Source organism: Equus quagga, chromosome 2, assembly GCF_021613505.1.
Source record: "Equus quagga isolate Etosha38 chromosome 2, UCLA_HA_Equagga_1.0, whole genome shotgun sequence".
Lineage (NCBI taxonomy): Eukaryota > Metazoa > Chordata > Mammalia > Perissodactyla > Equidae > Equus > Equus quagga.
Window position 1 is genome coordinate 174,164,683 of NC_060268.1, and position 14,061 is coordinate 174,178,743.

Here is a 14,061-nt window from a genome sequence, read left to right on the forward strand (position 1 = left end):
GAACTTAACCACTGCACCACTGGGCTTGCCCCAAGAATATACTTTTAGTATTTTTTAAAATAAAGTGGAAATACAGGTTTCCAGAGAAAATCCAAAGATTCCCACATGTTAAAAGAATAGTTTCGCACTCTTAGTGAGAGATATACTAAGGGAAAAAAAAAACTAAAACAAATTGTTTAACATTTCAGTAGTCATACTGCTGGGGGTAAGGCCAGTATCATCATTCCAAAACTGCTGTGCAGGGGCTGGCCCCGTGGCCGAGTGGTTAAGTTCGTGCGCTACGCTGCAGGCGGCCCAGTGTTTCGTTGGTTCAAATCCTGGGCGCGGACATGGCACTGCTCATCAGACCACGCTGAGGCAGCGTCCCACATGCCACAACTAGAAGGACCCACAACGAAGAATACCCAACTACATACCGGGGGGGCTTTGGGGAGAAAAAGGAAAAAATAAAATCTTTAAAAAAAAAAAAAAAAAATGACCAAAACTGCTGTGCAATGTGGGATAAAGCCAGTGGGTAACTGTGATGTTCTAATCTAATTCTACCATCCCCGATGTCCTCAAGAACCAGGTTTCTCAGTGTGGAAGAAAGAAGATACAAATGTAAAACAAATAAAAGGTAAAAATACCACAGTCTGAATTTAAATTGAAACTATCAATATGACCTCATGATCCCTTAAGTCCGTTTATTGAAAAGGCCTAGAAAACAATGACCAAGCCAGCAGCAATAATGGCCTCTAGTTTGTGGTCTCCAAATACCATTTCCCACTAAAAGGAACCAGGATTCCTTGGAGAAATGGCTGGACAAGATAATCCAGGAGCATCATGTCAGATCAGATAGCAAAGAAGTCATCAAGACTATTGCAGGGGCCGGCCCTGTGGCCGAGTGGTTAAGTTCCCACACTCCACTCTGGTGGCCCAGGATGTCGGCAGTTTGGATTCTGGGTGCAGACACAGCACTGCTCATCAGGCCATGCTGAGGAGGTGTCCCACATGCCACAACTAGAAAGACCCACAACTAAATATGCAACTATGTACTGGGGGGATTTGGGGAGAAAAAGCAGGGGAAAAAAAAAAGATTGGCAACAGTTGTTAGCTCAGGTGCCAATCTTTTAAAAAAAAAAAAGACTACTACAATTGTATCAAGAGGGCTCAGAAGCCAACTTATAGAGGCTCCCACAGGAGCAAAGAACTGTAACAGCAAATGTGTTTAGATCCATGAGTTCACAACGGTATCAAACGAAAAAAGAATAAATTGGTCAGTGTTAGAAGATGTTATTTTGAAGAATGGAAAATAAAATGCAAGAATCAAGAATTTATCCTGCTTGTGCTATAAGTTCTTAAGGGAAACACAGATGAGGGGGAAGTTCTCTTTAGAGAAGTATTCCAGTCAATGAATGATAGAATATCTCATGGATCAACGGATTTAGGCATCGAGCATCCGTGGCTACTGGCACTAAAAGACACACACCACATTTTGTGTGTCCACTGAAAGAAGACCCCACCATGCACAAAGTAACCTTACCCATCCTCAAATAAATAATTTGAACCTAAATCTGATTAAGACTTGCTCCTCTCCAAAATGCAAAAAAAAAAAAAAAAAAAAGATTAATTCTGAATCTGATCAAGGCTCTAGATCAACCATCAACTTACAGGTGGGCAGAAAACACGTTAAACTGCACTGCAGATGTTACTGGTCAAACAGAGAGAGCAAAACCAACAACTCAGAACCACCCATCCAGTTCCTTCAACAAAATAAATTGCAAATAAAAGTGTGAGAGTGATGAAAGGGGAACCTATAAATCTAGAGATTCTTTAAATATATCAACCAACTGCAGTACGTGGACATTATTTGGATCCTGATGCAAACAAATGTTTAAAAACTGGAAACTTATGGGGCCAGCCCCGTGGCCGAGTGGTTGGGTTCATGTGCTCTGCTTTGGCCACCCAGGGTTTTGCCGGTTCGGATCCTGGGCACAGACACGGCACCACTCGTCAAGCCACGCTGGGGCGGCATCCCAAATGCCACAACTGGAAGGACCCACAACTAAAAATATACAACTATGTACCGGGGGGCTTAGGGGAGAAAAAGGAAAAATAAAATCTTTAAAAAAAAAAAACCTGGAAATTTAGACACCTAATATTCAGTAACATTAAGGAATTTTATTTAGATGTAATAATGATATTGTGAATATGCTTTTTAAAGTTCTTATCTTTTAGAGATGCATTCTGAAATACAGGATGATACAATGCCTGGAATTAGCTTCAGTATAACACTTGAAGTGGGGAACTAGACATGAATATAGATGAAACAAGAGTGCCCATGTGAGTCAACAATTGTTTCAAATGAAGGTAGGGTACATAGAAGTTCATTATAATATTCAGTCTCTATTTGTCTATGTTTGAAACTCTCCAAAATGAGAATTTAAAGGTTTTTTTAGATTTGATAAACTGCAAGTAATTTTTATAATAAAAAATAAAAGTAGTAAAAGAACTGATTCTATCACCCAAGAAAGTAAGAGTTGAAAGAAATTATCTAAATCATTCAAAATATTTTTTTCCTGCTTTTTTCTCCCCAAATCCCCCGAGTATATAGTTGTATACTTTAGTTGTGGGTCCTTCTAGTTGTGGCATGTGGGACACCACCTCAACGTGGGCTGATGAGCAGTGCCATGTCCGCACCCAGGATCCAAACCAGCAGAACCCTGGGCTGCTGAAGCAGAACGTGCGAACTTAACCAGTCAGCCACGGGGCCAGCGCCTCAAAATATTTTATTGGACTATTCTTATTAACTAGGACGAAATCTCAGACCAACATCAATTTAAATGCCATGAAAGCTCTATGAAAAAAACCTATTCAATAAAAATGCAAACAGAAAGTTTTCTGTGCTTTAACACATGTAACACAAACAAGAAAACTAAAATAGTTTTGTACTAAAAATCTCTCCTTTGGATCATTTTGTATAAATAAATCTAAGAAGAAATTCAAGAACTGAAGCATATGAACCATCCAAACTGATATCTTATGAAATAATTTTAAAAGAATCATACACACACATGCACACACACATACGTATATATAACAAATCCATTTAATGCTGAACAAATTTTTTCAACCTAATTCTTTTATAAGTGAAAATATAGGAAAAAATCTTACCTTATTAAAGGTAAAGTTAAACATCAAAATCTGGAAATTTTAAACTAAAATTTATTATGATTACAGAAAGAAATCTGATAATAAACTAAAGAATTTTACAATGTCTGTATTTTGGGACATAATACCTAAAATTTACTTTATCTCACTTAACACCAAAAATAAAAATGTTTACCACCATACATTTTCACCGACAAAAATTTGGTTCTCAAACTTCTAGGGCCCTAAGGTAGTAAGAAGAAATGGAACTATTTTAAAATGTCCGTATTTGGGGATAATAAGACTATTATTTCAGGATTTTTAAATATAACAGTTTTTAAAAAAGGTGATTTGACCATCTAAATCCAGGTAATAATAAGTTGCATAAAACAGGGACCTATTTTACAGATTTCATAAGTAATTCAGCTTTTTAGCTGATGAGAGGGCCCAGGGGTTACAAGGTCTCAGGCACAAAGAAATAACTTAATATGACTTTAACACGGCATGATGACAAACTCTCACTACCTGGCTTAGGAGCTGTATGCACTTTAACTGAATGCGATGGTTCACCAGAGCCCAACTTCTCTTCTATGTCTTGTGACCGACTTAATTCATTAGATTCTTCTTTCTTTGAGCTCTTTCCTTTCTTCTTCTCTTCACTCTCTAAGCTCTCTTTGAGGTCATCACTGAGCGTTTTAAGGTCACATTGGATATCCAATTTATTTATTAACCCAAAGTCACCAGCAACGGCGTCCTCCATGGCGGGCTCCATGGGCTCATCTACAAATCAGAAGAAATCAAAGTCCATCAGCCAGGCCAACTGACACAGTGAAGATATATAAAGGTAAAAAAAAGGTCCCTTTTATCCAATGTGGCAGAGACTACTGTGTGTCCACCAAATCCATTCTCCGTCTGCCAAAGTCACAGAGCTGCAGTTGAGACTTGAGACTGTGGCCCCCACGCAAGGGAATGCACTGCCAGTCCCTTTGCAAGCTGTGACCAAGCTCCCACTAATGGAATATAACCAAACTGGTATGCCCAATTTTGCCTCTCGTCTTAAAGGAAATTTGTGACCCTGAACTTCTACCCTTTCCCCCTCCCTACTGGCTAGATCAGTAATAACCAGAGCAACCTTGGAAATCACATGTTGAAGAGAGTCCCAGAACGGCTTGGAGGGAGCAGTGCTGCAGGCCGACCTGGAGCACCCACACTGGACTGTCACATGAGGAAAGAAACAGACTTCTATCACTTTTCTAGTCATTGCATTTTGGTGTCTCTCATTTACAGCTGTTTAGCCTTTCATGCTAATGAGTACATCGCTCCTATGAATTCAGTTGCAGACATAAACAATTCAGAACACTGTACTAAGTCAAAGAACCAAAAGTAAAAGCTACATAAAAAGACAGGCAACTGTCAATTTACAAATGGACAGCATCCTCGAAGCTGATCTGAACATTAATTTCTGAAACTCAAAACATGATTCCTGGCCATGGAAAACAAATTTATATTGAGGCTGGCCCTGTGGCCAAGTGGTTAAAGTTCCACAGGCTCCACTTTGGTGGCCCGGGGTTTGTGGATTAGGATCCCAGATACAGACCTACTCCACTTATCAGCCAATGCTGTGGAGGCATCACACATAAAATGTAGAGGAAGGTTGGCACTGATGTTAGCTCAGGGCAAATCTTCCTCACACACACCAAAAAAAACCTACAACATTTTATACTGACTAACCAAGAAAATCTATTTAACTTTTAAGATTATGTACCAACAGGGGCTGGCCTGGTGATGTAGTGGTTAAGTTCACATGCTTTGCTTTGGTGGACCAGGGTTCACAGCGTCTGATCCTGGGGGGAGGACCTACACACCACTCATCAAGCCATGCTGTGGTGGCGTCCCACATACAAAATAAAGGAAGACTGGCACAAATGTTAGCTCACGGACAATCTTCCTCAAGTAAAAAGAGGAAGATTGGCAACAGATGTCAGCTCAGGGCCAATATTCCTCACTTAAACAAAAACAAAAAAAAAGACTATGTACCAACAATACTAATCAGAGCTGCACCAAAATTCTGATGTTCCCAATGCTCCAATTGCCCATGAACCTCTATGATCCTGAGCATTCCAGTCTCTTTGTTGTCCTCAGTTCTGCCAAGTCTGTGCCAAGCTGTCCTGAGTCCTGGTCGGTTAAAGACAGTGCGTGAGGGCAAAGAACTTACCTGTCTTGCTGGCCACTGTATCTCCAGTGCTTAAAACAGGGACTGGGACATTACAGGCACTCAAAACATACTTAGGGAATGAAGTAACAAGCTAAGACTGGGGTGGGAGGCTCCCAGGATTTGGCGTTTCCTACGGCAGAGTGAGGGAGAGCTCTAAAAACGGGTGGCATTCCCAATTCTTATGTGCATGTATTAGGCACTGCTTACAGGACAACTTTAAAAAGAAAAAAGTAAAAATACTGAAAAACTGAAAAAGCAAAGTATCTGTAACCAAATTAAATGTGACTAATTATCTTTTAGGAAATTCACTCATAATTCAAAATTTATCAAAGAAGAAATAGAATTTCAGGCAATATAATTTACTGAAGTAAGCCTTACCAAACACAGAAAAATCTGAGCTTTACTCAGCATTAAAAGCGATTGTGCAATCTTGTGTAGGCTGCATATAAGCATCTGTTTCTCCAGAGATGATACCACTTTCTATTTACTTCATAAGGATATTATTAGGATCACATAAGATAAGAGTTGTCAAAGCACTGTGAAAACTAAAATTTCAATAAACTCCAGGAAATCACAGTATCTTTAAAACAGTCCTCAATCTTCTTCCCAAACTAGATTTTCCCTGGCATATATTCCCCATATCCTGGATTTGGGGGCCAGTAGTAACAGTAACAGGAGTGCCAAGGGCAATTGTCATCACTGTAGTAACAGGAGTATGATGCAGTAAGGACCCCTTCTCCCAGCTAACTTAAGAAATGGTTGAAAGTGAGAACCTTGGAAAGATACATCAATTTAAGGTAAATAGTTTTTAGACCCTCATCTCATCTTACCCTCACAATTTCCTCTGGAAATTTCCCCTTTAGCCAGAAATTTCAACATTTTTTTCAAAACCTTCTTGTGAGATTTTGATGGTTGAAACTGTAAAGGTCGACACCTAGAAAAGCAAAATAAATATTTAAAAAGTAAACTCAAACTTTGAAGAAATAAACTCAGTTCTGAATAGTATTTAGTACAACGAGGCAAAGCTCACGTCCGGGATTTCTGGGTGAGGATGGAGCTTAATGTAGCCTCTAATCCCACCCCAAATCTAGCAAAAACTACACTTAAGGGATTAGAAAAAAAGAAAAACACATAAACCAATTGGAAAAAGAGAATGGGAGAAATGTTAGAAGCTAGAAAGCAGATGTACAAGTGGTAACTGACTTAGCAGACCAACCAAAGAAAGCTGAATCCTAAGCCAACAGTGAGACAAGCCAAAAAGAAATCCAACTTTCTCTACATCCCCCCTAAAAGTCTTAAGGACTGGTGATATCTGATACCTCGAGAGATATGAGTGAAGGCAGGTCTAAAAACAGCAAGATCCCTTGAAAGTCTGTTTTGGAAGCAGTTGAATGTCAGATACCCTTCCCAACTCTGCAAAGATGACTCCCACACAACCCAACAGAAAAATGCAAACTTTCAGGAAAGAGGCAAAAACAGAGCCTCTTTTTTTTAAATTTTATTTTTCCTTTTTCTCCCCAAAACCCCCCAATACATAGTTGTATATTTTTAGTTGTGGATCCTTCTAGTTGTAGCATGCAGGACACCACCTCAGCATGGCCTGATGAGCAAGCAGTGCCATGTCTGTCCCCAGGATCCAAACTGGCAAAACCCTGGCCTACTGGAGTAGAGCCCAAGAACTTAACCACTCGGCCTCAGGGCTGGGCCCAAAACAGAGCCTCTTATGTGAGGGATACAAGCACATGTGAAGGCAATGGAAACGCACAGGAAAGAGGAAGCTTAAAGGAAAGTCTACAGACTGAATGTTGACACCTGCAACCCACTTCCCCAACCCAGCCCCAAAACACCAACAGATGATACTTTCTCCCCAGAATGTGATCAGACATAAAAATACTCACATCAGAGATTCCCCAACAGAACAGCCCAGCCAGATCACCCGACTCAAAGCCCATAGTAAACAAGACCTGCCCTGGTACACAGAACTTCCAAAGGGACACTGGAAAGTGGAATCACCAGACACTTGGGGAGGGCCTCTACTACAAAGAAAGGTGTCAAAAATACTACAGAAAGTAACTTGGAGGATATCAAGTAAATAGGAAGAAGAGAATCTAAAAAAATAAAAATAAAATTATCCTCAGAGAACTCTCTTATTTCTCTTAAATTATTACAGCCATACAGTAACAGGATGTCACAAAATAAAACAGCTCAAGAACAAAAAGCCCTATCAGAAGTAAAAATATAATAGAAGAAATAAAAAATTAAATAGAAGACATGGAAAATAAAGTTGAGGAAATCTCCCAAAAGATTCTGCAAAAAGAGATGGAAAATTGAATAGAAAAGAAAAAATTAGAGGACCAGTCTAAAAGGTCCAATATCTGAATAAAGGCATTAGAGAAGAAGAGAAGAAAGAAAATGGAGAAAAGATCAAAATACTACAAAAATTTCCCTGAACTGAAGGATACGATGGGAAGTGCTCGCAGATAAGACAGGCCCCTCAAGTCCATATGCAGTGAATGAAAACAGACACTCCACCAAACGTATTATGAAATATCAGAACACTAAGGACAAAAACGCTTCCAAAGAGAAAGAACGTGTTTCAGACAAGGGAACTAGAATCAGAATGCCACTGGACTTCTCAACAGCAATAAGACAACAATGGAGCAAAGCCTTCAAAATTCTAAAGGAAAATTATTTCCAATCTACACTTATATACTCAGCCAAACTATAAGTTAAGTTGGAGCAGTGAATTAAAACATTCTCAGACACACAAAGTCTCAAAAAATTTACCTCTCAGGCACTTTTTCTCAGGAAGCTCTTAGAAGATGTGCTTCACTAAAATGAGGGAATGATCCAAGAAAGAGGGCAAAGGAGAGAGGAAAAGGGATCCAACTTGAGAGCCAAAGAAAACCCCCAAGATGACAATGAAAAGAGATCCCAGGATGACAGTGATGCATCAGGTCTAGAGGCAACCTGTCCAGATGAGAGCAGGTCAGAAGACTCCACAAGAGATCTTCATTAAGAAGATAAAAGTGATAAGAGTATCGGAAGCATCTAAACATACCAAGAGGAAATTTACACAGCTAGGGGAACATTTCTAAATAAGGTGGTGATAGGTACTTAGAAGACTACGCAAACAAAAGACAGTTATGAACTCCAAGGAAAGCAAAAACTTGTGCAGAAAAGCTTTACAACATGACTCAGTTGTGAAGCACAGTTAGATGGTCATAATGATGCGGCTATATGTATCCAAAATAACAATACTAAGTTGTAAAGTTAAGAATGAGGACAAAAAGGAACTTGAATGTGATGGGGGAACTGGGGAGAAATAAAGCTAAATCTTTATCTTTCAAAGAAAGAAGCTGAGATAATGGAGAAAACAAACAAACAAAAAGGATTATAATAATATAAGCATGTTACTTAAAGATAGGGAGATGAAAAAGCAAAAGAATCAGTTAAAAGATTTGAAAGCGACTGCACCGGGTATGAGGAAATGGGATGGGGGTTCGGGAGACTGCTATCTTGCAAAATAAGCTTTACACAACTCTTTGGTTCTTTAAATTATTAGCATAAATAATTCTATATAAAAATTAAAACTAAAAAAAAAAAATTCATAGCCAGCGAAGTTCATCCTCATTTACACTCATGTACTGGGCGGCCCCTAACGTCTGCCTAACAAGAAGCTAAACTGTGGGCTATACTCGCCCTGCCTTTACATTAGGTCTCATTATAACTACCACAGTAAACAAAGTGAAATAACCAAAAGAGTATATATATGCAAAATGACTCCCTAAGACCAATATATATAATGAAGTTGTGGAAAGAATAACAACTCAGGAAACATTTGATTCCATGCAAAATTACAAAATGCAAAAAAACCACATTTTATAATTACTTTGATTTGCAGTATTAACTGAATCCCTTTTCTTCAAAGCAATATACCTGGAACAATGCTTTGCATGTAACAGGCATCCAATAAATTATAGATACTTTAGCTTTTCCTTTAACGCACTCAAATAGGTCTTTCCTGATCAGAGATTCTCAGGGTTCAGGCCAATCAACTTCAGACTTATCTGAACAGAATCCTGACCATAATCCAATAATAAATTACCATCTGAAGGAAAATGACCTGTGCCTTTGAAGATGTCACCACTTCATAACCACTAAAGTTGAAAGAGGACAGCACAGCTGCTCTGTCATTTTACTCTTTGTATAATAAATAAGATGGTGTCACCAAACCAGACACCCATCTTTTCTCCTTACTGTCCCAGTCCTACGACCAGTTCCATAAGAGACTCTTAACCAGGAATCAGTGCAACTTTGGGAGTCTGTGATTATTCTAAAATTAACACGTCAAATGTTACATATTTTTGTCTATATGCCCCCTCCCTTGTTGTGTTGTTTTGTTGCAGAGAGGATCTATAACTTTCATCAAATTCTCAAAAGAGTCTACAACCGAAAAACAAGTTAAGATCAACTAAAGGAGACAGCTGTGTGGACCAGCCAAAAAGCGATGTTTCCTTTTTTATCTAGAGTATATATATACATTGAAACTGTAGACAAATGCTTCACAATGTTAATTTCCTTATTTTCTACCAGAAGAAGGGGAAGGGGGGGAAGAGAACAATGAGGAGGAAGAGGACAAGGGGAAGGGGAGGAGAACCTTTATAATCAAAGGAGGGAAAATCCTTTCATGTTAGGGCGGAGTGAGCCGGGCACAAGGGAAACCCAAAAGATCATGAAAAATTAAGCAAACACTTTGTAGGAAAATAGACTTTTTAGCGTGTTTTTCCAATGAAGAAAACTGGACACAATACACATAGCCGTTAAGTGTCAGCCCTCCTCCTCCCCATACAGGATCCTATAGCATTGTCTGAATGTAAGCACTGTGCCAAGTAACACACCAGAATGGGGAAAGCCCCAAGCTAAAACTTATAAAAATTTGATATCTAAAAGTAATTTGAGTATTTTCCAATATTTTCTGAACATTTCATGGTATCACTGACTAGACTGCTAAGTAAAAAGGGCATTTTTTCATATCACTATTTATATCCAAACCAATTAAACATTATTAAAAGCTACCGGTCAACAAACGAATTAGCATCAGTATGTAGAAAGACATAACTCATTTGCTCTTCCCTATAAAACATGTTGACCTAGAACAAAAATTAACATTTAAGAAAAGCAAGTTTCTACTAAAACATTAATACTAAATACTCTTTCTAAAATACTAAAACTCTTTCTAGAAATCAAAATTCTTACCGTATTGTGTACTGAGGACAACATGTTTGGTTCATGACAGGTTTGTACACATATTTCCCGCTTCTAAAATTATAAAATAGTTTTGTTAATTTCTTACACATTTTTCACATGTGCCAAAGTAGATTAGTACAAGAGCACAAAATTAATTACAGTAAAATCTAATCAATTGTGTAATAATGCATTCAGGTTTAGCTACTCTTCGTAAACTAAGTAATCTTGAAATGGGGGTGTACCAAGGACCAGCGCCCAGCTTTCTCTCCTAAACCTTTACATATGTACCCCAAGGTGAATCATCTCAATTATCCTCACATCAGGATCTGCAATCCCTCAACCTACCACCAATCCTCAATACCACAAAGACAATCAGAAAAAAATGCCCTGATGCTGTGGGACTAACGTATGCTGCTGCCTAGACATTCACACTTGGGAGTTCCACGTGCACCAGCACAAAGTACCCCAAAACTAACCTGATCCTTTCCATGCTTTCTGGATCTCAGTTAATGGCAGAACATGATATTATGGGATGAATTTTGTTCCCCCAAAATTCATATGTTGAAGCCCTAATCCCCAGTACTTCAAGATGTGACATTTGGAAATAAGCCCTTTAAAGAGGTGATTAAGTTAAAACGAAGCTGTTGAGCCCTCATCAAATCTGACCAGTGTCCTTATAAGAAAAGGAAATGATACACACAATGAGACACTGGGCACTAGGGATGTGCACACAAAGGGGAAGGACCACGTGAGGACAAAGTGAGAAGGCAGCTGCGTGCAAGCCAAGGAGAGAGGCCTCAGAAGAAGCCACAGCTGCCGACACCTTGATTTTGGATTTCCAGCCTCAGACAGTAAGAAAACACATTTCTGTTGTTTAAACCACCCAATCTATAGCATTTTATGGCACCCAAGCAAACATACACGAGTTCAGTTCCCAAGCCAGAAACCTGGAAGTCCTCTCAAACTCCTCTCTCTAATGCACATCCATATCCTGTCAGCAAGCTTTCTACTTCTAAAATGTATCTTCAATCTGTCCCCTCCTGTCTATCGCCTAACCTACCACCACTGCTACTGCCTATGACAGTAGTCCTCACCACCTCACGTTCGGACACTGCAATAATCTCCGGAACTAGGCTCCTGCCTCCAGGATCACCCCCTCAAATACCTCTCTGCTGCCTGAATGATTATTTCCAAAACACAAATTCCATCACATTTCTCTCTAACATAGAAGCCTTTAACAGCTCGCCTCTGCCTTTAAAAAACAGAAGTCCCTATCATGGCATACGAAGTCCTTCAACATCTCACCTCTATCTACCTCTCAGGCCTCATTATTAAGTTTAAGGAAAGTTATGAAGATTCATTTGCTATGCTCAATCCCATGTCTTTCGGGGAGTATTGGCACAGGGTACTCAACAATGCTTATATTTACGTAAGGAATTTTACCCAATAGTTACTTTTAAATCATCTACATAAAAATAACTACCAAAAAAACTTAGCCATCAAAGGCTACGTATGAATCTTAATGGAATCCTGATTCAAATAAACCAACTATAAAAATAACAAGACAACAAAGACTTTTTTTTGAGAAAAACAGAAAACCTAATCAAAGCTAGGTAACAGGTGACATCAAAAAATTATTATTGATTTTGTAAAGTATGATGATGGTATTACGGATATGCTAAAAAGGAAAAAAGAATCCTTCTCTCTTAGAAACATATACTTATTACAGGTATACTGACATGATATCTGAAATTTGCTTTAAATTATTTTGGGGGGGAGAAAAGGAGTATCTTAGTCTGTTCATGCTGCTATAACAAAAGGCAATAGACTAAGGGGCTTATAAACAACAGAAACTTATTCCTCTTCGTTCTGGAGGCTGGAGAGTCCAAGATCAAGGCGCTGGCAGATTTGGTGTTGGGTGAAGACAAGGTTCCTGGTTCATCTCTTCCTTGTATTCTCACATGCAAAAGGGCCAAGGGAGCTCCCTATGGTCTCTTTTATAAGGGCACTAATCCCATTCACCAAGGCTCCATCTTCATAACTAAATCATCTCCTAAAGACCCCCCTTCCAAATACCATCATACTGGGAATTAGGATTTAACATACGAACTTTGGGGGGACACAACATTCAACCCATCACAAGGAGCAAGGAGAACTGATGAAACAAGACTGGCGAAATGTTAACAACTGTTAAAGCTTAGTAATAGGTACATGAGGTTTATTATAATGTACTCTCTACATTTGTGCATATTTGAAGTTTTCCTAGTAAATATCTTTAAAAGGAGAGAGCGCAAAATCACTATACAAAAGAATATAATAAAAAATTTCTTAAACCCCTTTCCAACAACAGGAAAACATTTTAAAGGCAAATAATATTTTTCCATTATAAGCAGCACCTGAGTAATAAGAAAAGTGCTTTTGTATCAGAGCTTTACCTTCGCCATCCTCGGTCGATAAGATCCTGATAATCCTGTACTGTCATGGAATGTGCCCACATGCCTGAAAAAATAACTGCCATGTTAACTATAGCAGGTTTAACTTTTCACTTTTTTTTAACGCAAAGCATTATTTTTTAAATGTGAATATTGAGGCAAAAAAAAATTTAATTCACATTGGAGAAACGAAAGTTTGCACATACTTCACACTTGTTAGTTTCACATAATACACAACACAAATGAAGAGAGAGATATTTATCTTAGTTCAAAAAAACCAAACACATCAAAGTGATTACATTTAATTCAGGATTAGTCAATAGTCTCTATGACATCATAAATTTAGGTCCTCGCTGCAATTGGATTACACTGCATCTTTAAACCATAATATCTCCAATAATTTAATAAGTTAGTCTCTTCAACAGAATTAGGAAGCACATGTTTTCCTGTGCATATAAATTCTCCTGATTTTAATATATGTTTACAGCATAGTCTTGAACAGTGAAAATAGGACAAAAGTTTACAGCAATATTCCTTTTCAGTTTTAAAAGTTACCCATAAAAACTGAAAGTTACCCAAATACTCAGGAACAGACAAGTGATTACAGGGACTATCATTTATCAATATGATGGAATAATTATGCAACCATGAAAAAAATGAAGCCTATGGGAAAACATTAAAAGGTATATTTGAGTTAATGTTAAAAGAAAAATGATTTCTTCCTCTGATAAAGAGTAAACTGCAGCAGAGGTATGTAAAGATAGAGGTGGGCTTGGCAGAGCAGGATGTAGTGAGAAAAGCACAAACACTAGAGTACAATAGAAAAGTCCAGAAGCCTGGTGGGGGCCATTAACACCAAGTTTCTCAATGACACTCAATTTCATCATCGGTACAATAGGCATAATAAAACCTACACACCCAATAGGTGGGTGCCCTACAGCAAAGATTATTATTAGAATTAAAATCAAAATGATAGAAATTCAGTTCTCTCTTTAGATGAAAAGGTTGAAAACAGGTTTCTTTTACACGACTTTA

At 38.4% G+C, this 14,061-nt stretch overlaps 1 protein-coding gene across 2 annotated transcripts in view; it reads right to left on the reverse strand.

Moving 5' to 3' along the window:
• The window catches only part of ATE1 (arginyltransferase 1), a 165,926-nt gene that overhangs the window by 150,225 nt on the left and 1,640 nt on the right, over positions 1–14,061 (reverse strand). For both annotated transcript variants that reach the window (XM_046652097.1, XM_046652096.1), the window contains exons 2-5: positions 13,030–13,093; positions 10,604–10,666; positions 6,175–6,278; positions 3,655–3,909 (exon numbers count right to left, since the gene is read on the reverse strand). In XM_046652097.1, the coding sequence (XP_046508053.1) occupies positions 3,655–3,909; positions 6,175–6,278; positions 10,604–10,666; positions 13,030–13,093 (486 nt within the window). The remainder of the gene's footprint in view (positions 1–3,654; positions 3,910–6,174; positions 6,279–10,603; positions 10,667–13,029; positions 13,094–14,061) is intronic.